The sequence below is a fragment of the Lutra lutra genome, chromosome 4 (genome assembly GCF_902655055.1).
Source record: "Lutra lutra chromosome 4, mLutLut1.2, whole genome shotgun sequence".
Lineage (NCBI taxonomy): Eukaryota > Metazoa > Chordata > Mammalia > Carnivora > Mustelidae > Lutra > Lutra lutra.
Window position 1 is genome coordinate 70997267 of NC_062281.1, and position 23747 is coordinate 71021013.

The window sequence follows — 23747 nt, forward strand, 5'->3', positions numbered from 1 at the left end:
ATTTTTATTCTTAATTTAATTTGGCCTTTGTAGGTGGGCACTTCCACCTAGTACAAGCCGTCATCTATCTATGTATCTAGATTTTCACACAGAAAGTAAAAGGTTTCTTTTACCTACCTCCCTACCCAAATATGCCTAGTGATTCCAACGCTTTTTTTACAATTTTAAAACAGAACCCTCAAAATACTTCTAACGCCCGGGCACCAAAGTTTTCATTTCTGCTCCCCTGTGTAGGGCAGGTAAGTCTGTGGTTGAGGCTAACAGTAAAGGGGACGTCCCCTCCGGTAGGGGATGCCGGGAGTTGGCCCCTCCTCGACCCACTTTGGAAGTGAGGCAACGCGCCCGAGAACGTGTTCACATCCGTGGATGTTTCCTCTTCCCTTCGTTTCCTCCAGCTGCCTCGACCCTGAAAACAAACAGCAGGAAGTGGAATTACCTCTGAAGTCACTGTCTATCCTTCCATGGAACGCTGGAGTGCCCAACTCGGCTGTCAGCATTCCTAATAACACGGTCTGGCCTTTCAGGCGGGAGCTACAGTTGGCGCCAAGTTCTCAGGCGACTTCTGGAATCTCTCACGAGCCGCGCTTGCTGCCTGGTTACAAAGATCCGGTCAGGCCGGGACCCAGGGGTTCCCCTTCCAGAACCTGGGCTCCGTTAGGAGTGACTGAGGTCACCTCCATAGAACCGTGGAAAGGGAAGCTTCCGCCCACCCCACGCCCACCCAGAAGTTTGCGGTTTTCTCCGCACCCGCCGCGGGGCAGAAGCACCGGCCATGGGGTCACGGGCGGCAGACTGAGGGCCAAGCGATGGGGCAGGAGGGGCGTCTGCGTCCCCAGAACGGCCGGCTCCCGTCCCGAAACAGCCGCCCTCGCCGGAACTGCATTTCCCATAGGCCCCCGCGGCGGAGCGCCGCCCCAGCCTGCCGCCCCCGCGCGGTCCAGAGACCGCGTACGGCGCCGCCGCCGCCGCCTCCGCCGCCGCTGCCGCCGCCGCCTCCGCCGCCGCTGCAGCAGGCCTGGGTGTCCTGCCAGCTGTGCCTTTGAAAGGCGGCGGGAGGCGGCGAGCACGATGGCGAGACTGGAGCGCCTGCTGTGTGTGCTGGGCCTGGTTCTGTGCGGGGCGGCGAGCCCCGGGCTGTGCGCTTCTCTTGCCTCCAAGAATCCCATCATCGGTAAGGAGTCTGGGTGGGGGCCGCGGGCCTGAGGCCGGGTGTCTGTCCTGGGCACTGCCAGCTGCTGGGCTCCAGCTGCTAGTCCGGCCTTGGAAATACCCGAGTCTGGGGTTGCCGTATGTGCCTTCATTTGTAGCAAGAGTAAGAGCCGAGCACCATTTCGCTTGTGCCGAAATAGAGCTAATGCCTGGTGGTTTCCTCAAATTCACTTGGCTCTTCAGGTTGGCAGGGAGGAGGGTGCGCTGGGGAGAATCCTGCGGATTGTTTTCTTCTTTGTACATAGCTAGGAATTTCTACGAACTCACCAGCTCTGTACATACGTTAGGTTTATTAAAATTTCATGGAGTGAGGGAGTATTTTAAGACACATTGTATTATCCCTATAAAAACCGAATTGACCAAAATCAAGAAATTATGGTATACTTTGGATGTTGTCATCTTCAGCACCAGAGGGCAGAAGTGCCTAGTATAATCCTAATATCAGGTCTACATGGTGTTAAAGTGAAGCATGTAATTTTTTGTGTCCAACAAATTTATGTTTTAAAGAGTAAAATCAGTTTGCGTTATCAGAGCAGACATTCGAGACAGGGAAGGGGAAGGCTACCCGGGAGAAATCAATCAGCCTGGAATTAAAATTTACCAAAAGCAATTTATGTTAGACAATTAAGATTGGCTTTATTTTAGAGATAGTATTATGCCATTCAAACTCTTTTCCCTTCTGAGAAGAGGAGCATCATATTCTGTAAATAAATAGTAAGTAAATGAGTATTTTTTTTTCCATAAGTATTGCTAGTGCCTGATTTTCAAATGGGTCTGTATCAATATTTGGAACTTGGAATGCCTTATTTCATAGCTGTTTAAAATAGTGGTTAGAGTCTCCAAGGAGAATTAACTCAAAATAAAATTCTATGTAGTGTGTTGGAAATTGTGAGTATAGGAGGAGGGAAAAAGGAAAAAAAGGTGGGGGGATTCTTTTTCCTTTCCTAGAAACAGTGGTAGTCCAGGGTCAATTATAGAAAAAGGGAGTGTGTTTTCAGTCACATCACTTAAGACAAAATAGTTAACTAAGCACCTATTTTGTTCAAGGCATTGAATTAGAAGTGCAAAGGAAACCACAAAGTTGTGAGGTGGCCTTAAACTATGGGTGGAATTTTGGTCACATTTTGAGGGATTTACAGCTTGAGTTTTTTTCCCCCACAGGTGGGAAAAGTGAGTAGCTGGGTAAAGGAGTGGGGTTGGGAAGAAGTTGGTGGAACTTACCTATTATACTTTTTCTCCTTTCTGGTACTTAGGTTCACATGTCCCAAGCCCTAAACCTTTTTTTTTGGCACTTCACCTTGCCTGCCTTGTCCCACTCCTTTCCTCATTTCCTGTGACACGCCTTCATTCTTTCCCTAACACATTTCATTTTTCTCATTGAGGACCATCTTACTTATCTACAACAATAAAAGTCTTTTTTTTTTTTAAAGATTTTATTTATTTATTTGACAGACAGAAATCACAAGGAGGCAGAGAGGCAGGCAGAGAGAGAGGAGGAAGCAGGCTCCCTGCTGAGCAGAGAGCCCGATGCGGGGCTCGATCCCAGGACCCTGGGATCATGACCTGAGCCGAAGGCAGAGGCTTTAACCCACTGAGCCACCCAGGCGCCCCAACAATAAAACAGTCTTAACAAATTTTGGCATTTGGCATGTGTTAACTGAGTGCCTGACAAATGCCAATTTTTGTGACAAGCTGGAAATAGAGAAGTGATTGGTATAGACATCTCTTCATGTCAGGTGGCCTACAGAGACAGTGAAGTGTTCCAAATGGTGAAGCAGTGAATGATACTGGCACAGGTGTATTCTCCAGACAGACATGTTTTGATGTATATTGGATGCCAGTACTGTGCTGGGGCTGAGGTTTCAGTGGTAAGAGGCAGCCTGAGAGGTAGGTGGGACGTGTAGAGTTTATGAACGTCTAGGAACCCACTGAGGTACTTAAACAAGGAGATGGTCCCTGTTGATTTGTTATCCCTGATCTTGTTTCTTATTGTTATCTCCCGTTGCTCCTGGAGCTCTAGTAATAGACTCCTTGAGATGTGATAGGCACACACCCGACTTAGGGCTTTTGCACTTGCTTTTCTCCCACCCTGGATCCCTTTTCTTCCAGATACTTTTATATGGCTTACTTCCTCATCTCTCTGAAGTCCTGGCTCAAATGTCATGTTGTACCTTCTCAGGGAGGTATTGCCTGGCCTGGCATCATATGTAAGACTTTCTTCCCCTGGATGGATGGGACCAACTCCTCCCCTTCTCCAAAACACACCTTCTTACTCTGCTTTACTTTTTTTTCCTTAGCATTTACCTCCAGTCATCAGACTTTATATTTTAACTTTTTATCTTGTTAACTATTTGTCCACTCTTCTCTCCCTCCCACATACTAGGATCAAAGCCCACAGGGGAAGGATTTTTATTTTGTTCATTCATATGTCTCCAGCACGTTCAGTACCTTGTATATATTATGATTCAGTAATATACTGAATGAAGAAGTTAATGAATGAATGGTGACATGATCAGATTTCTTTCCAGGTGGAGCACTGGTGGCAGTTGTTGAGGATTGTTTAAGAAAAGATACAGAGAGACCTTTTAAGAAGCTATTGTAATATTCTGAAGGGGAGGAGGCAAGATGTTGGTTGCTTAGATTATATTGCTGATGTTGGAGGGATGTAGACAAGATATTTCCACTCTTTTGCTTTATTGTCAAGGAAGCAATGTGCCTTTGAGTGTGTGGGAGAGGAGAGGCCTTCTTCTAGACTTAAGGATGTGAGATTGATTCTAGGTTATATAAAGGAGGCTGGTGCTATTGTAAACCTGCTTTGGGCTTACTTGGTCTCCTTGATGAGGTGAGAGAAAGAGGCAATTACTTAAAACTTAGATCAGCCTCCACTATCTTTTCCCAAAGTCTATTGCTGTACTTACAGAAGAAGATTTGTATTTAATTCTGTGAATTAAACAAATAAAATATTGGTATCTTTTTTTTTAAGATTTTATTTGTCAGAGAGAGAGAGAGAGAGCGCGAGTGAGCACACAAGCAGGGGGAGCTGCAGGCAGAGGGGGAAGCAGGCTCTTTTGTGAGCAGGGAGCCCAATGCCAGTCTCAATCCCAGGACTCTGGGATCATGACCTGAGCTGAAAGCAGATGCATAACGGACTGAGCTACTCGGGCACCCCAAAATAGTGGTATTTTTACTGTGAGGTGTTTCAGTTTCTGAGTAAGAAAAAAAGGAAATTGCTTGAAATTAAAACTATTTTTCCTTTCCTTTCTTTTCTTTTCTTCCTTCTTTTCCCTTTTCTTTTCTTTTCTTTTTTTTTCTTTTCTCCCTCCCTCCCATCTTAACTTCCCTTCCCTCCCTCCACCCCCTCTTAATTTTTTTCTTTCACTCTTTCATTTCCTTCCATCCTTCCTCCTTCCTTCCTTCCTTCCTTCCTTCCTTCCTTCCTTCCTTCCTTCGTAATTTAGGAGTATTAATGCAAACGTCCCGTAATAAGGACATGAGAAGCCTGGGAAAATACTATATTGCTGCATCCTATGTAAAGTATCTGGAGTCTGCAGGTGCAAGAGTTGTACCAATAAGGTATGATCCAGTATTTTTTACACTGTATAAATAAAAACTCCTGTGTTATCTCAAATAATTTTTAGCTCAAAAATTAATGTTTCCTTTGCTATGATTGCATCATTTAAATGTGGTAACATTGCTCCTGATTTTTGCCACATCTAATGCTTAGAATCATTAAATTGTTTAAAGTAGGAAGGTGTTTGTACTTATAGTGCTATTAGAGGTCTGTCAAACATGTTAGGTAAAGAATGAAATGATAGTTTCCTATACCCCAGGGAAGGTGATAGTCATCAGACATTTGGAAAATTATGGAGTAAAAGAATTGATAACTTAACCAGCTTTATTCTATAGTATTAGGGTAAGGAAACACTTATGCAATAAAAGAGATTTTTAGAAGATGACTTTTAAAATACCTTCACACTCTACTTAAAAGGTTTGTAAATGACTAACACAGCAGTGTTGCTTCAGTATAAATTACAAGAATTGTAGTCTTAAAGGAGCTAATTACTTTTTTGTGATATAATGCCCTAGTAAGACTAAAATGACATGTCATATTTTGATTTGGAAAGAATTGAATTTTTCAACAGACAAAACCTTGTAAGTATTTATAATATCTATTCACCCAAAACTAACATATTTTAGAATCTTCCAGCTCTCCTGTCTATTTCATTATAAGTGATTTCACATACAAAGCCCAACTGGTTGCTTTGGGCAACCTGTTTATGTAACTAATTCCATGTTAAAAAGCTATAACAAAGGAAAGGAACTGTTCAAATAAAACAATAATAATCAAAATGCGAACATTACAGCTGAGAATTAGACCACAAAATGGTTTTATGTTTAGCTTATAAGGATCATCTTCTTGCATGATCTTTACGTTTAACTATCTCTACCCATTCACTTTTGACATTCATTTTTCGTTTTTGTTTTTTTTATAGCAAATCTAATTTTTCAAATGAAACTTTATTTGGAACTCAGATAACACCGGAATTTTAGACCTGAGGAAGTAACTTACAGTCTTCAGAACAGCATTTCAAAGTTTTGATCATGGGAACTTTTTCTGCTAGTGTTCTTTTAGGACATTAGTGCTGATAACCTGGGTGGGAAGTGGGAGAGACACAGGCAGGTAGTCCAGTTCAGACACTGTTGTGGTAGGCTAGGCGTGAAGTGACAAGGGTGTGGCTTACTTGTAGGATCGATGGAGAAGTGTTCTCTAAAAGTATTAGCAAGATTTGATGACTAATAAAATGAAAGGACATAGGGAGGAATAGCTGAGAATTACAAGTTTTGAAATTGAACAAGTTTTGAAACGGGAAGTTTTGAAACTGGGGAAGTTTTGAAACTGAGAAAGTTTTGAAACCTAATGACTAGCAGCAGAATGCTGATATTTATGACAGAGTCACTGAAAACATGACTGTCAGCATGAAGGTTAATTTCCAGCTCGGGTTTCCAAAGTTCATTTTAAGGTATATTGTTTGGAATTAGAATCATTTAATCCTACAGAAACAATGTAATACATGGCAGCTAAATTCCCAGAGTAACCTCTAAGGGATGACCCAACATAGAATGGGAATGAAATGGTCACACTGATAATGTTGACTTTATTTCTGGATTTTGGATGCTGGGAGCCAACTTCCATGGTTTAGAAGGGAACAGGAGGAGGATGGGAGACCTAGGCAAAATTCTGGAATAGATAAAGAAGTTTGTTTTGGTCTCCTGCCTTCTCAGGTGCCTGGTACCCTGAGGTTATCATAAATCCCCACTGTGGGACTAGTGGGACCCATGGAGCATCCTCTTGGGGGGTAGCACGGGACAGCCCACGGGCTGCTTCTGGTTGTAAAATGTGTTTTGTTCACACACTGTTTTAAAAACAGTTTTAGGGGCACCGGCGTGGTTCAATCAGTAAGCATCTACCTTCGGCTCAGGTCATGATTCTGGGGTCCTGGAATTGAGCCCCACCTCGGGCTCCCTGCTCAATGGGGAACCTGCTTCTCCCTGTCCTGGGATTGAGCCCCATGTTGGGCTCCCTACTCTTCAGGAGCCTGCTTCTCCCTCTCCTCCTGCTTGTGTTCCCTCTCTCGCTGTCTCTCTCTGTCAAATGAATAAATAAAATCTTAAAAAAAAAAAAAAACCAGTTCTAAACATTTACAAATAAGAAGAGTTTATAAAAGTCTGAATTTCTGACCCTTTTTTGTTTGCTTGTTTGTTTTCCAAGAGAGTCATCTGAGGCTGACTTTAAATAAAGCAAGTGCCCAACAATGCCTGTTACTCCTTTTCACACTGCTGAAACTGTTTCATCTGCCATCATCACCAGGCTTAAGCAGTTTTCTTTTAGTTAAAGAGAAAATAAACTCTTTCATACCCTACTGAGACGGTCTCCTGTTTCTCAACAGTCTGACAACATGCAAATAATATCTGTATTCAAAGAAAAGGATCTGGCCTGTCTTTCCTGTCCAGTCTCTGGGGCATGGGAGTTCATGACACTTCATCCCCTCCTCCCCTCAACAGTTAAGCCCCTTAAGAATGATCGGCAGGGTCTAAAAGTCCAGTCATGGACAATATGGGAGCTGTTTATGTAGAATTGATGAAATGACTAAAACCAGCCTGCAGGGCTTGCTGGTAGAAGTCCCTGGAATGTAGCTGAGTGATCTAAATCCATTCTAGTGATGACTGTCCTGGTTTAAATGTCCATGGGGAAGATTCTGGATCCTGACTGTTTGGTTCCCTTTTTATTGACCCAGTCTGGGGAGATGAGACTGGTAGAATACTGGGAACATGGACTCACATTTGAATCTCCCTGTCACTTCTCGAGGCAGGACCACTTGCCCATTTATTCTCCATCGAAGATAAAGATGAGCACCACTGCAATATCACCCATTGCTTTATAGTTCGCTGCTGGGAAGAGGAGTATTGTGAACTTTTTTTAAAAAATTAAATTAATCAATTATTTTAAAGATTTTATTTATCTGAGAGAGAGAGAGAGAGTGAGCAAGAGAGAGCACAAGCGGGGGGAATGGGAGAGGGAGAAGCACACTCCCCGCTGAGCAAGGAGCCTGATTCGGGGCTCCATTCCAGGACCCTGGGATTATGACCTGAGCTGAGGCAGACGCTTAACTGACTGAGCCACCCAGGCGCCCCCCGCCTTTTTTTTTTTTTTTTTTTTTTTTTTTTTTAAGATTTATGTATTTATTTGAGAGAGAGAGAGCAAGAATGGGGACAGGGAGAGGAAGAGGGAGAGAATCTCCAGCAGACTCCCCGCTGAATGTGAAGCCTAACAGGAAGGGAGATCATGACCTGAGCCAGAATTGAGAGTCAGATGCTTAACCGACTGAGCCATCCAGGTGCCCATATGAACTTCTAAATAGACCCGGACTTGCAAAGCTCATTTGGACTTAGAAAAGAACCTAGCACAACAAAGCACAGCCAAGTTCTGGGCATCATAAGTGTATTAATAATGGGAGATGTGTTCTGACTCCCCCTAAAACATTCCCTGGGGCAGAAGTGGACTGTGGTTGACATTTGATCATAAACCTACTTCTTTTATGGCTGATTGAGAGGGCATCATTCCTTGTTATTCTCTTATAGAACCAGAAGAGTGTTTAATGTAGGAAAGTTCTTACATGAATTTCATAACCATGATGCTCTCTTCTCTCGTTCCTGCATTTACTTGAACTTTTGGAAGAGCAAACCCATTTTACTGTGATTTAACTAAATTGTCACAGATGAGTCCCATTACTTTTTTCTGGAGAAGGGGATAAAATCATCAATAGCATGGTGATGTTAGGAGCTCTTAAGTGGTGTTCGATGAAAGGAGCTGCAGAATACCCAGGCAAGTTAGCTTCAGAATAATTGCCCCGTCTACTGTGATGTGCATATAGCCTGTCCCTAGATCTGAACTCTTCTGACTTTTGGATGCACAGTCGTCTCCAGATCTTTGCAGTTAGTGGCGGGAGTGGGATGAACCCGAGATTTGGCATTTGTATGTATTGTTTTTATAGCCTAAACTGCCTGCAGTTAAGGGAAACATATTAATAAATCTCTTTATTTCATCTTTATACAAAACTACTGAATATCCTTACATTTTTTAAAAATATTTTATTTATTTATTTATTTGACAGAGATCACAAGTAGACAGAGAGGCAGGCAGAGAGAGAGGAAGAAGCAGGCTCCGCGCAGAGCAGAGAGCCCGATGTGGGGCTCGATCCCAGGACCCTAAGATCATGACCTGGGCCGAAGGCAGAGATTTTAACCCACTGAGCCACCCAGGCGCCCACCTTACATGTTTTTGATAGTTCTCAGTGAGCAGAGAAATTACTATTGCCCAATCTCATGGTCTTTAATGTTTTCCATATTAACATGTACTTCACAATATTAAATGAGAACACAGCAAAACATGTTTACTTGTCTGATTACCAAAACAAGGATATAATTATAGTATGTGATGTATGTAGTTTGAAAAAAATACCTCTAGGAAGGGAAGGGAGAGAAATACTGTCTGGTATTTAAGAATTCTTTTTCTTTCTTTCTTTCTTTCTTTCTTTTTTTTTTTTTTTCAATTAATGTGGGGACTTTACTTACAGCCTTACTTTTTTCCTTAGGTATGAAAATGGATGTTTTATAACTGTTTTTATTGTTTTCAGGCCTGATCTTACAGCTGAAAAGTATGAAAAGCTTTTCCAGTCTATTAATGGGTAAGTTGGCAGCATTGATTTGACACAGGAAATGAGGTGGATGTAGTCTGCATTTGTAAAAACATACTTAGAAACATACATGTTTCTGTGTAACTATCTTATAGAGGTATAATGTTAGTTTTATGAGTTCTTTTATAGGAATTGTTTTGTTGAGAGATGACAAAGCTTGCAGAGGGAAAGTAGCTTAAGAAGTAAATGTTGCATAGTAGATATGTTTAGGTTTTTTTTAACGTGACATCTTTGTTCTTTTAATGCTTGTCTTAAATGTTCTGAGGTCACTTTGAATGGCATGACATACTGTTTGCTTAGAGGGGATTTAGAAGTCCTAAATCTGAGTATAATAATTGGTTATCTTTCAGAAGACATTTTGAATAGAACTTGGAAAAATGTTTTCTGTCCTCTGGCTTCGCCACAAAATATATGATTGACTAGCTCAACAGAATAAAGCTTTTAATCACATGAAAAATGTTCAACATTACTCATAACTAAAGGTTACCTAATTATAGCAATTATAAACTTTTTAAATTACCAAGCTGACAAAGATCAGAAAATTTGTAAATATTCCATAGTGAGGCTGTGAGGTAACAAGTATTCTCATACTTTACGACTGTATAAGTTATACAGTTTTCTGTGCTGTAGTTTTGTAATATCTGTTGAAATTTCATTTCAGAAATTAATAATGCACATACCTTTTGACCCAGGAAATCGGTCAGAAGGAATTTTATTTTATAAATATATTCCCTGTTATGTGGAAACTTAGGCCCAAACATGCACGTTGCAGAATTGTCTGAAATACCCACAGTTTAGAAACCATGGGGTAGTCTATCAGTTGGGAACTGGGTTTAAAAAAAAAAGACTGCATGCATATAATAGAGTATTATGCACAGATTTAAAAAATGAGGGTATCTATAGATGCTGGCTTGGATCACTGTTGTCATGTGATGGATGTGATATTGTTATGTAAAAAAAGCAAGGCACATAATGGTATTTATAGTATACTCCCATTTGCTTTTTTTTTTTTTTAAGGTAGGGATTAGGAGATTAGCACAGTATAATCTATAAGGTAAACACACAGATTTTAAAGGTGGTGGTTTTTAAAAATTTCTATTTATTTATTTGGAACAGAGAGAGAGAACACATGTCAGCAGGGGAAAGACAGGGGTGGGAGGGGAGGGGAGAGGGAGAAACAGACAACAAACTGAGCTGAGCGTGGAGCCCTGCATGGGGCTTGATCCTATAACCCTGACATCATGACCTGACGCAAAATCAAGTATCGAACACTCAACAACTGAGCCACCCAGGCACCCCTAATGGTAGGTTTGTTTTTTGTTGGATTTTGGGTGCAGGGAGTCTATTTTATGATAAAGTTTTTATAAAGAGTTTCTGTTTTTTCCACTTTTAAAAACTGTGTTTGTTACTACTTTAAAAAAGGAAAAAAAGGTGTGAGTAAAACATGTATAGTGCCCATTATGCGCGTGTACTTTGGCATAGAAAAGTAAGTCAAGGTCAGAGTATATGGTAGAAACTCAGAAATACACACAAAAATATATACCAGAAAATGAACTACACTCCCATGCAACTTCAGAATCTCCTTCATTGAGCCCCGATTACGCAATAGACTTCATACTGCTTTGTGGAGGAACACAGAGATGAAACGGTTTGTTTTTAAAGGTATTTCTTAATCTGGGCGAGACAGTCAAATTTTATTTTGTGAAAGGACTTTGGCATTAAACACACTAAATTTGATCAGCGGCATCTTTTTAGACACTGAGTGAATGAAAAGGGAGACCTGATAATTAGTCTTCATTAAGACACTTCTAATTGTAGGGTTTTCTGCATGGTTCTACCTTATAGTTTGTAAGTTTTCTACCAGACTATGAAAAATTCCTCATCCTTATCTCTCCAAGTTAATACCAAGAAGCAGAATATATTTGTTGAATGAACAATAGTCTCAAAAGTGGACTTTCGGGGAGCCTGGGTGGCTTAATTGGTTAAGCATCCAACTCTTGGTTTTGGCCCAGTTCATGATCTCAGGTTTGTGGGGTCAAGCCCTGCATCAGGCTGTGCACGGAGCATGGAGCCTGGTTGGGATTCTGTATCTCCCTTTCCCTCTGCCCCTGCACTTGCGTGTGTGCTCTCTCTTGCTCTCTTAAAAAGAAGTGAGCATTCACATATCTCACATTCATATTTAAGTATTTTCAAAATTTTAACACATTTAATCCAGCTTTTGTAATCTTTTTTGAATATCTTTACTTATTTCAAGACTTGTTATAAATTTTTAAATTGAAGTTAATTTAAAAAGTCGATATAAAAACACAGTAAATATTTTTCTGTATCTCTCCTTTATGGGTAGAGTAAAATAAAATCAAACGTAACTTCCCCTCTTTTTTCCCAAACTTTTTCTAGAATTGTAATTTTGTTCTTTTTCAAAGTTTTTTAATAGTGTGAATATTTTGGAAGAAATTTCAAGGTGATAATAAAAAAATTAAATTCTCATGGATACTTAATTCTAGCCTACATATGTTTTCATGAACAGCTTGTTCTTTATGATTGAAAATAATTCTCCATGAGCCAAAACTGACTCCTGACTACAAGCCTCCAGTTGATTTTGGCATCACTGATTGCTTGATTTAGACCTAGGTGTACCTGGAATTTTATCTTGACTTGATTTCTAGCTTTGTGTACTCTCCTTCCTTCCCCCACCTGTTTATCCTTAACTTATGTACACTCTATCTCAAAAATAAACGTGTTTATTGAAGAAGTTTTGGAAGAACAATTCTAGAAGTATTGTTAACTGTGGCAGTTTACGAATGTGTAGGAGTGTAAATGTGTAGGAGTGTGAATATTTTATATATTTTTTGCCACAGTTTTCTTTAATGATCTGTTGCTTGCGTGATAAGGAAAAAAATTGTTTTAAAGTAAAAAAAAAAGTGTTTATTTCCTGTGGGCCGCGGGATTGAAATGCACCCTATTTGATTTGCTTCAGGATCCTTTTCCCTGGAGGAAGCGTTGATCTCAAGAAGTCAGGTTATGCTCTCACAGCCAAAAAATTTTACGACTTTGCCAAACAGGTAGATATCAGTTATTGCCTATTATTCCAGGTGGGTTTTTGTAATTTTCCATGAGAATAATTCTGTCTGACTCATGTGGTTAATACTTCCCTCACAATCACCCTTTATCTTTTACCCTTCCCTTAATTACCCTTTATCTTTTGAGCTTCCTGCTCTGTAGCAGCCTGTAGTGGCGCTCACCCTGTTTCCTGTGGGCTTTCAAGGGAACCAGAGCCCCGCACACTGACCCTCTCTGTTAGTGCTCATTAATAAGAACCAGGTCTTCATGCTGGCTTAGTAAGCTGTTTTTTGTTTTTTGTTTTTTAATGTACTGAGTACATGCTCGATGGGTTTTGTTTTTGAAAAAGTGAACAAAGTGGAAGTTTTATAATGTGAGTGATTTAAAATGCATTTTGGAAATAGATATGAGCATTATAAAGTGGTCATTTTTCCTTTTGCATACAGGGACTCATGTAACCAACTTGCTCAATTTAAAATAAAAAAAGGAGCCACCTAACCCTTAAGACCCCAAAGTTTGCTTTTTGAAATGTAATTAGCTACTTGAAGATTTCAAAGCAAAGGAAAAAAGCTCTGCAACCTTGAACTTATTTAGCTACAGCCACTGGGGTCCACAAAGTTCTCACTGAAGGAGCTTTGAGAAGTGAAGTCTGTTAGATCTAGTCAGTCCTACTCTGTGTCCTTTGCTCTACCAGGCTCCATGGAGGAGCCACAGTAAGTGAAAGATGTGGCGCTAGCAAGCGAGGACTTAACATTTAGTCGAGAAATGAAATTTGGTACATATAAAAACAAAGGAGTTAAACCTTCCTTTGTGGTTTATTATAAGTAAATGCTGTATGGCCTTTCGACTTCATATATGCAGTTCTAACTTTTAAAAATAAAATTTCCCAGACCTGCATAGAAAGTGTTAAAAATCCTACCTTATGATAGAAAGTATAGGAATTAAGGTAATTCTGTATTTTTTTCAGTAAGGAACAGAATGAAAAAGAAAACCCTAACCATTTCCTCATTTAGTGACTGTTAGGCTATATTTTACAATCTATGCAGGAAAATCACTGCTTTTAGAAAAGTTGCACTACTCAGTTTTGTAACTACAGTACATATGGATTTAATCTTTACTTAACCCAAAAATTCATTCTCTAGAAGACTTTTTCCCCATTTGTGCTAGTTGCTGTGACTCCCTTTGAAAAAGCTCAATACAAAAAAAAAAAAAAAAAAAGAAAAAGCTCAATACATTTGTACTTTTTTTGTACAAAGAGTTGACAACTTTTACTCTATACAAATTTTTTTTTTTTTTACTTTTGCGTAGCCTTTTCCTTACTGACTGTTCCTCTCCTTCCAGATCATGGGTTTCCCATGATTTAAATTTAATTGGCTAAAGGTGCGATGATGCAGCTATTACTGTAAATTCCAAGATAATGAAGGAAGGACTTCAGAGTGTGTTCAAAGCAATCATCCAAAGCAGCAAGATCTGTAGCAGATATATCAATAGACTTCTGTCTAGCATTATCTTTGATATTTGCAGTCCCTAATTGCTACTTGTGTTGCTTGGTAGTTGCCTGGCAGATGTCAGTCCCGTTCCCAGCACAGCTGAGATTGAATAATTTGATTAACTAAGACGGAATGATTATGTATGAGCTTGGTCTGAGGAAAGATTAAGTGATAGGCTCCTTATGGATCCTGGAAAATTCTTTAGAAACACATGCATGACTCAGGTGCCTGTCTTGTAATGACAAATCAAACGTACAAATTTTTGTTTTGAAACGTTAAAATAAGCTTAGTTTTCTCTTTCATTCTGCGAAGAGTTTTGATGACGGAGACTATTTTCCTGTATGGGGTACTTGCCTTGGATTCGAAGAGCTTTCATACCTGGTCAGTGGTGGAAAGTCCTTATTAACTCTCACTCATACTGATGGAATTACAATGCCACTGAACTTCACTAAAGGTGAGAATTCTCTTTTTGACCCTTTTAAAAATATTACCTGGGCAGGATGAGTAAGTGGCAAAGATCTGTGTCAGAAACACTCATAATGTTTACTGAATTTTAGATGACTCACACAAACTGACGATGTAAACGAGGTATTGAACTGTGAAGATGGCTTAGGAGTTTTGAGTTTTGATAATTCATTACGTGTAGTAATATCAGAATCATGCATGATTAAGACCTCTAAAAATCGGACCTGAGTTTGAGTCCTAGCTTCATCCCTGTTGCCTAGGGGAATGTTTTTTTTTTTTTTTAAAGATTTTTTTTTTTTTTTTTAATTTGACAGAGAGAGATCACAAGTAGGCAGAGAGGCAGGCAGAGAGAGAGAGAGGAAGGGAAGCAGGCTCCCTGCTGAGCAGAGAGCCCGATGCGGGGCTCGATCCCAGGACCCCGGGATCATGACCTGAGCCGAAAGCAGAGGCTTAACCCACTGAGCCACCCAGGCGCCCCCATCTAGGGGAATGGTTTAACCTCCCTTGACTTGATTTCCTGATTTTAAAGGGTTTTCCTCTTAGGGTTGTTTGTGACTATTAAATAAGATACTGCTTTCCAGCTACTGTGCTAAGTGCTTGGAAGACAACTCTTATACATGCTGGCTAGGAATTATGATAGTACAGCGTCTTCCCTCTGCTGTGTACTCTGTTTGAACCCTAGCTGTGGTGTACCGCGCTTCAATTCTGGTACTAGCCACTAGGAGTCAGCGCAGACTCCATAGTTATAAGTTATCTTCCCAATGAGTCCCTTCTTTCAGATACAGCCACAAGTCACATCCCCAGGCCACCCACACTTCTGACCAACCAGCCACAATTGTGAGGATTCCCATGACCCTTTGTGAGGTTCAGTAATTCACCAGAATGACTCACAGAACTCAGGAAGGTGCTGTGTTTGCACTAACAATTTTATTGTAAAGGATACGAGTAGGTTGAGATCCCAGAGGGACTGGAGAGCTTCTGCGTCCTCTCCATGTTGAGTCAAAGCACATCACCCTACTGGCCTGTCAGTGTGTTCCCCAACTGGAAAACTCCCATGAGCTCTTTTGTCTAGAATTTTTTACTGGGTTTCATTGCAAAGGCAAGATTGATAAATCACTGGCTGTGTGACTGAAGTCTCCAGTCCCCTTTTCATCCCTGGAAATCAGGCTGGCTCAAGTCCTAACCTACTCTAATCATGTGGTCGATGTTTCTGATGATCAGCCTCATCCTGAAGCTACCTAGGGGCCCCCTGTGAGACCCCTTGTGAGCATTACGAAGAATTCCTATTTTGCAGGAATTTCTGAGAGCGTTAGAAGCTCCTTGTCAGGAACTCAGGGCAAAGACCAGGAAAATTGTTATAGCACTCTGTGTAAATAGGTAATGATTCTTGTAGGTTACCTGATCTCTGAATCCTCACAGTTGAGTGCTGTCAGCTATTCCTGTTCTCATAAGGATTGTGGATGGAAAGCAGTAGTTGTTACACATGGAACCCATAGAATGCTCTATATTTTTCAAAGCTCTTTCTTGCATTATCTTACTTAATCATTGCAAGAACTCTGTGGGAAGTACGTGTATTAGGTCAGACTATTTTGGATGTATATGGTGAAAAACCAAGTTTATATAAAGAAGATTTTTATATCAGAGAAGCAGGAATTCTCTTGGAAGCCATTATTAGCTTGCTGAATGAGGGGCTTCACTTAGTGAGTGCTAGTGTCAAGATAAATTGCTCTTTTTGATCTATATACTGAGTAGAGATTTCTTGGCTTGTTTAATGTTCTTTCCTACATTGTTGGTATTTTTAGATCTTTAAATTCCAGATACCTTTGAAAATATGTTTAATGTTCTGGATCATTTCCTGAGAAAACAAAGACATATTCACGTGGTAAATTGTCGCTGTTTTCAAGAGAACTCAAGTTAAAATTTTCTGCTTACTCAATGGTGGCCTGATAATTATCATATTAGAAGGATTTTAGTAATTCTTGTTCAAATTCTAGAAGAAAAGTACTTGAATATGGAACATACTTGAATTTGTATGTTAAACTTACTTTGTGTTTGACTAGGATACATATGTGGAAATGATATGTTTTGTTTATCATTTAGTCATCTTGATTATGTCTTAATAATGGCCCTTTTTGGCCATAGATCAGTGGATTTTATTTTTGCTGTGTTTAAATTATTTCTCTTGTGCTTAAATTATTTCAGGTGCATCACAGAGCAGAATGTTCCAGAATTTTCCTGTTGACTTGTTGAAGTCATTATCAACAGAACCCCTGACTGCAAATTTCCACAAGTGGAGCCTCTCCATGACGGTATTACATTAATTAACAGTGAAATTAATGCATTTAGATTAACCACAGAAGTAATTATTTTGTTTTGTTTTTTTATACTCTAGAATTTTACGATGAATGAAGAGTTAAAGAACTTTTTCAATGTATTAACTACAAATACAGATGGCAAGACTGAGTTTATTTCAACCATGGAAGGTATATCTCATGGCACATATATACTTTATTTCACTTATGTTTATATATATTAATTTTATACTTCTCTTATGAATAAAATTGTGTTACTCTGGGGTGTAAAGAGAAGCTAAGGCATTTTTGGGGATAGGAGATGTATTTTTGTCCATGTTCCAAGTCAGTTGTGATTTACCTCGGTCATCTGGTGGATGGAATGAAGGAGAAGGAGAGTAAAGCATAAAGGGAGAGTAGAGTAAATGGAGAAAATGACTTCTGTTTCTAGCAGTGCTATAGAGTGAGTACCATGACAGAGTCTCCTCCAAACAACAACAAAAAACATGACTCATGTCCAGAAAACTTCTTAAAAGTTTACCCCACTGTCCAAAAGGAGAGCCTTCCCATGAAACTCCTAAGCCACAAAGGCACAAAGCAAAGAGTATTCTTCTACTTTCTAAAAGTTTGCATTAAGCCACTTTGTTTTTATGAAAGACCTGCATGAGTCCCTGTTTCTGCTCCCTGAAAGAAAGCAGAAGAGTATTTTTGCTTTTATAAAGAAAAGCCGATACTGTGCTAATGTAAGTTTTCATAACAGTGAAGTAGCAAAATGTAGCCTTTTGGAAAGTGGAGGGATACCTGTACATTCATGAAGTGACAAGATACTCAGACCAGAACCTCTGGGAGTTAAGTGGAGTACTTTTTTTTAAATTGAAGTGTAGTTGACATACAATATTATAGTAGTTTTAGGTGTACAAGTTGGGATTTGACAATTCTATATATTATGCAGTGCTCACCACAGTAAGTATACTTATCAATCACCATACAAAGTTATTACAATATTATTGACTATATTCCCTGTGCTGTTTTTTCATCCCTGTGACTGACTTACTTTATAACTAGAAGTTGTAACTTTTAACCCCCTTCACTTATTTTGCCCATTCCCTTTCCCATTGGCAACTACCAGTTTGTTCTCTGTATTTATGAATCTGTTTCTGTCTTTTGTTTGTATTGTTTTTGAGATTCTACATATAAGTGAGATTATATAGTATTTCTCTTTGTCTGGCTTATTTCACTTAGCATAATGCCCTCTTACTCCATGTTTTCTCAGAGAGTAAGATTTCATTCTGTGTTATGGCTGTGTGATATTCCCTTATATGTATATGCCACATCTCCTTTATCTATCCATGGATCACTGGACACTTAGGTTGCTTCCATATCTTGACTCTTATTAATGATACAATAAGCATAGGGGTGCATATATCTTTTTGAATTAGTGTTCTGTTTTCTTTGTGTAAAATGCCCAGTAGTAGAATTAATGGATTGTATGGTATTATATTATTAAGTGAAGTATTTAAACCAGCATTACTGTTGAATCAGGAGAACTTAGGAGGAAGCTCAGGAACCCCCTCCTGTGAAAGTCCTCCATGCAGCAGGATCCTCAACAAATCCTGCCTGCCGACCTATGACAATTGCCACCTTGAACCTTGACCCTAAGGGAATGGGAATGGTGGTAAATAAGTCTTGAGCATTCATAGTGACACCCTGGTCACCCACGGCCTGCATGAAACTAACTGGGAAGGTCAGTAAATCTCAAGTCATTTCAAGTCATCTCAGCCTGAGAGTGTCCCAGCGTTTATGGCAGAAGTGAGTATAAATAACTGTCTGTGGAGAAAACTACATTTATCCCAGATTTTAAGGGATTTCCACATTATGAAGTTTTAAGGAAGATGAGCAATTCCTGGCCAAAAAATCACTACTGTGCAAGGAAGTGAAGTACTATGAATGAAAACTTACAGAAACAATAGACAGTCTTCGAGTTAGTGAGAGGCTAGGGTACTGGTGGGTGTAGTTTGTGTTATTCAAAATTGGCCTTCTCACTGGCTTGCTCTTGGGGGCGGGGAGGTCAAAGTTTGAGTGGTTTATGAGAAATACAAGAATTCCCTGGGGGAATTCTGAGAAAGGTTGCTCAGCCCAGTGGGAAGTGAACGGACTATCTTCTCTTTAACTGTTTCCTTCCTCTATGTTTTGCTTCAACAATAGCATTGCCATTCATCAAATCATTCTAAGTTAGAAGCTTAGATGTTGTCCTTGACTTCCTGCCTTCGTTCTCTACCTCTAAAAAATGTGTGCCACTTTCTGCTCCCCAGATGCTTGCAAATGATACCTCCCCTCCCTCCAGCTTAGCCTTGTTGTTCTTCTACGTTAACTACCTTCCACCTGGACTCCTCGGTAGCCTCCTAACTCTCCACAAAGCCACTTTCCAGGTAGCCTCTGATGACCCCTGTGGAACACCAGCCATGAGGGTGGGAACCATTCCACAGACAGAGGGACATCATTTAGGCTGAGAAGAACTGGCTTACATAAAAGGACACCAAAAATGGTGGCATAGTTCATTGTCCTGTGAATACATCATTACGGGAAAGGATGAAGACGTAGGATGGTGGGAGGGAAAGAGATCCATCGTGGAAGAAACTTGTATCACTGATCACATGGGTAGCTGACTGTTGAACTGGGGTATTCAGAGGCTCAAGTATTTTACTTCCATCTGATTATCCACGAAAGCAAATCATATTACGGACTGTACAAGGTTGAAAATCAGTGAAATGTACTGTGAATGTTCACACTGTGAATTGAAATTCTTTATTTTGTCTCTGGGAGAATGAGCATAATTTTACTCTGACATTGTGAGTTATAAAATAATGTTTTACGTAGGATATAGAACATAACTCCATTGTAAGTAGTATCTTAGACCGCTTTTTTAAAAATACTTTATTTAATTATTAGAGAGAGAGAGCACACATGATGGGGGGAGGAGTAGAGAGAGGGAGAGGGACAAGCAGACCTGACACAGGGCTCAATCCCAGGATCCTGAGATCACAACCTGAGCCAAAATCAAGAATCAGACACTTAACCGACTGAGCCACCCAGGTGCCCCTTCGACTATTCTTAATACTTACCTATTTGTGTTCTTCATGCAGGGTACAAGTATCCAGTCTACGGTGTCCAGTGGCATCCAGAGAAAGCACCTTATGAGTGGGGGAATTTAGAAGGCATTTCCCATGCACCTCATGCTGTGAGGGCTGCGTTTTATTTAGCTGAGTTCTTTGTTGCTGAAGGTAATATGTGGGTATATAATTTTATTGTCTAGCGTAGTTTTGGAGGAAATTGCCCTTGTCTAAAGTTTCTTTACACTTTTGCTCTATAGATGTTTGGTAAGTTTAACTTTAACAAAAAGTTAAATCATGTGAAAGCCCTGAAATTGACATACTAGGCATTCAGATAAAACCAGGACATTTATTTCAGTTAACGGTATTGGACATTCTGAAGTGCACTGAATTCCTGAACAACAATGTAAAGATTGAGTTCTACTTTTCTTTCTTTCTTGAATACATTTTTAAAAATTTGCTTCATTACTCTTCTTTTTAGGAATAATGCTTTAATTTTAACATTCTCTGAGAAGTAGATGTTATTTTTCCAAGAAGATATAAATTGAATATATGCTCATCAGACTGTGATTTTAAGGCTGCCTGTGTGCAGGCATCTGCACAATGGACACAATTAATAAGCTTTTCCTGCTCTTTCCTAGAGACATTTTTGTGCTGTTTGTGGGCAAAATTGAGAATTTGGTTTTAGATGCTTTAAGTTTTTTGTTTTTAAAGATTATTTATTCAAGCGTGGAAGAGAGAGAGTAGGGGGGAGAAGCAGAGGCAGAGAGACAGACTCCTCAAGCAGACTCCCCACTGAGCATGGAGCCCAACGCGGGGCTCGATCCCAGGACCCCGAGACCATGTATCCGAGCCAAGATCAAGAGTTGGTGGCTCAACTGACTGAGCCACCCAGGCACCCCTCAATGCTTAAGTTTTCATTGACTGATACAGGTGTGAGAGCTACAGACACCACTGCTAGGGACAGGGCATCACTCTGGCGGGGCGTGAACTCCAGCACGCTGTGTTTGCCCCCTCTCTCCCAGCTTGCCCGAAGTTTTATCAACCCTCCTGCTCACACTCCTTAGGAAAGTACTTCCTCCTGAATTCACTCTGCTTACGGGCAGTTGAATGGGTCGTTTCATGACAAAAACCCCAAACTGAAAACAAGATTCTCCCGCATGCACTATGAATCCCAAGGAACATTCCCGTGTCCTGTGTCAGGGACTAAAGGAGAACAGCAGTAGGTGGAGTGTGTTGCAGTATTAGCACTTGACGGGGCTGTTTATCTCTATTTCCCAACATCCGGCTTTCTAAAACAGTGCAGTGAGCGTGTATTTATTTCCACTCAAGGATAAAGTCCGAGCCTTCCCTGCTTCCCACTCCCACTTAAGCCGACTTCTCTGTGCCTCCTTGCTTGTCGTATTCCTGCCTTACCTCTCACTTCCACATCGGCCTCACCTTTGCCAGTCTCTGTTCTCTTTTTCTGGGAGCAACTCACTGAGGACAGACTGTGAAAGCAACACACGGTGGAAGATTCTGCATGGTTACTAGGCGAGGCTTCTTGAGTGCTAGGTCCTTGCCCTGGTTAGTTTCCATCCCTGGGCCCTGTGGCAAGTCCTGCGCACAGTAGGCCCCAGATGAGTGTTTAGATCAGCGGGAGGGTGAGCCCTTCACTGGATCTGGCGATCAATCAAGTGCTACTTTATTCCAGGGAAATCTTATAAGGCATTGCTCCTTTTCTGGTGGTATTTCCCCTGCTTAATACTGCTGACTATAGGAAGAAATGTTATAAAGTAGCCTTTGGAAAATTTTATCCTATCTTTTAAAAAATTAACACTGTCTTTTTCTTGCAGCTCGGAAAAACAGTCATCAATTTGAATCTGAGGTTGAAGAGAATGAAGCCCTGATTTATCAGTTCCGTCCGGTTTATACTGGAAATATTTCTTCATTTCAGCAAAGTTATATATTTGATTGAAAGCCTGCAATGTGTTAACAGAAATTTTGAATCATTCCGTGATTAAACTGTTGCAATAACTTGCTACTAATGGCACAATGGAAAGCCACAGAGATTCCTTTTCTAGGACGTTGCTGGCTCTGATTCTTCATTCAGTGTCTTGGACTATTTATATCACATTTGGTAATGAATCAATTTGATAATTTAATAATTGTGGTGTATTTCATGGAAAGCTCATACCTGAAGATTAGAACAAAACAAATGTATTGAAAATACAAGTTATTTTTTTCACATTGATTGATTGTGGAAATAAATACCTTCCCCTAGCAATCTACCACCCTGTCCTTGCCGAAGATGCTTTTTAAATCCTACCTCGTTTGAGTCTTGGGAGTATTGGGGTGTGTGTGTGTGTGTGTGTGTGTGAGAGAGAGAGAGAGAGAGAGAGAGAAGATGTGTGAGTATGCATACATGAGAGAGAGAGTGTGTGTCTACACACATATTTCTTTTTCTGCCTTTTCAGCTCCACAATTAAACTGCACACCTGCTGAATGCAGAGCATGGGTCTTGAACTTTCTGTCTCTTAGAATGTTTAACACAATGAGCTCTCAGTAAGTACTTGTGACCACTGGGGAGTAAACTTTCTTTCCATGGAAAGTAATTTAAAAGCTGCCATACACTTATTTGCATACATTTTAATGCATTTCTCAATCTGTGCTTCCCTCATCATCCCATGTACCCTCAACAACTTCGAAATTTAGGAATTCCTTGAGGACAAAAAAGCAGAAAAGAGGATAGTTTGAGTTGTTGTTGACAGACAGTGTTTATGCCTCTGTTTTCATGAGTCCTTCAGAGCTGCTGCTGGAGAAGTGGAAACATGGGAAACAGTGGGCAAGGTGGTGTAGGAGATGAGGAAGGATTTTATGTATAGAGATGGGAACAATAACCTGAAGATACCAAAGCAAACCATAAACTTTGGGCAAATCCAAACAGAACATAGAAATTGAAACGTATTAACATGTTTAATCAGCTCACAGAACTTGAAGAGAAGTGTGGCAGGTTTAGTTTCTATCCACGAGCAAAAAGATGCTGTGAAATCTTGTCCAATGTGTTATTGCTAGCTAAGTTCATGGCTCTCACCTCTAGAAAAAGGTAGTGATGTGACACACTGGCAGGGCTCTTCCCAACCCACTTGAGTTGAAATATAAATTTCCTGATCGCAGAAGTTCCCTGTTAACCCTTAACCCTGACTTCACCATGACTCACGATGCCATAGTGTCCATCCTTCTGCCATGAAGACCAGCCCCTAATTGCTCCCAAAGTTTCTCACTTGTGCTTATTCGATCATGATGAGCACAAATCAGAGAAAATATAAGCTGTGGTTTCTTTCATACTTAAATGATGTTTTCCATTTTTCCAACCATGTATATAATTTTTTTTATGTCTTTACACTAGACACGTTATTCCAAGAATGGAATTGCTTTCAAAGTTGGCAGTACTCCTGCTTTTCCTATGGCACCAGCAGTCCCATCCTGGTGACAAGTGTCCCTTTCTTGTCTATCTTGACTTCAGGCTGACCCAGGGCAGCTTGCTGTTGCTCCGTCAATGGAGGCAAGAGAGGATGGATTAAAGATGCATGTTGATGTTACTAAGCTACAGGGAAGCCATAGGAGGAGATAGCCAGCTGCCCCTGGAGGGCTGGCCGACCATCATGTGCAGCCACTGGTAAGAGTGGAGTGACCACCTCAGGTGCTGGTGACTGGAGGCCTGAAGGCTAAAAGATGGGTGTTGCCACCTCACTACTTTTGCATTCTATAGACCAGAAGTGACACTGTAGTTGGAAGTTGGATGCATAACGGCCAATACACAGGCCCGCACATGCAGCTCTAGCCCAAGGGTTGGCCTTGGATCTCCAGTAACCCACATCCTTGATC

General features: G+C 40.5%; 1 protein-coding gene across 1 annotated transcript; it reads left to right on the forward strand.

Moving 5' to 3' along the window:
• The first annotated feature begins 982 nt into the window (after positions 1 to 982).
• Positions 983 to 22150, forward strand: GGH (gamma-glutamyl hydrolase). Its single transcript, XM_047726524.1, has 9 exons — positions 983 to 1171; positions 4668 to 4782; positions 9405 to 9455; positions 12442 to 12526; positions 14327 to 14468; positions 16682 to 16788; positions 16872 to 16962; positions 19914 to 20051; positions 21716 to 22150. The coding sequence occupies exons 1-9, from the start codon at positions 1069 to 1071 to the stop codon at positions 21835 to 21837; spliced, it is 954 nt and encodes a 317-aa protein (XP_047582480.1). The 5' UTR covers positions 983 to 1068; the 3' UTR covers positions 21838 to 22150.
• Positions 22151 to 23747: the final 1597 nt, after the last annotated feature.

Coding starts and splice junctions, on each gene's coding strand:
- GGH (XM_047726524.1), top strand. CDS start 1,069: ATGGCGAGACTGGAGCGCCTGCTGTGTGTGCTGGGCCTGGTTCTGTGC. Junction 12,527..14,326: donor TTTACGACTTTGCCAAACAG/GTAGATATCAGT, acceptor CATTCTGCGAAG/AGTTTTGATGACGGAGACTA. Junction 14,469..16,681: donor GCCACTGAACTTCACTAAAG/GTGAGAATTCTC, acceptor AAATTATTTCAG/GTGCATCACAGAGCAGAATG.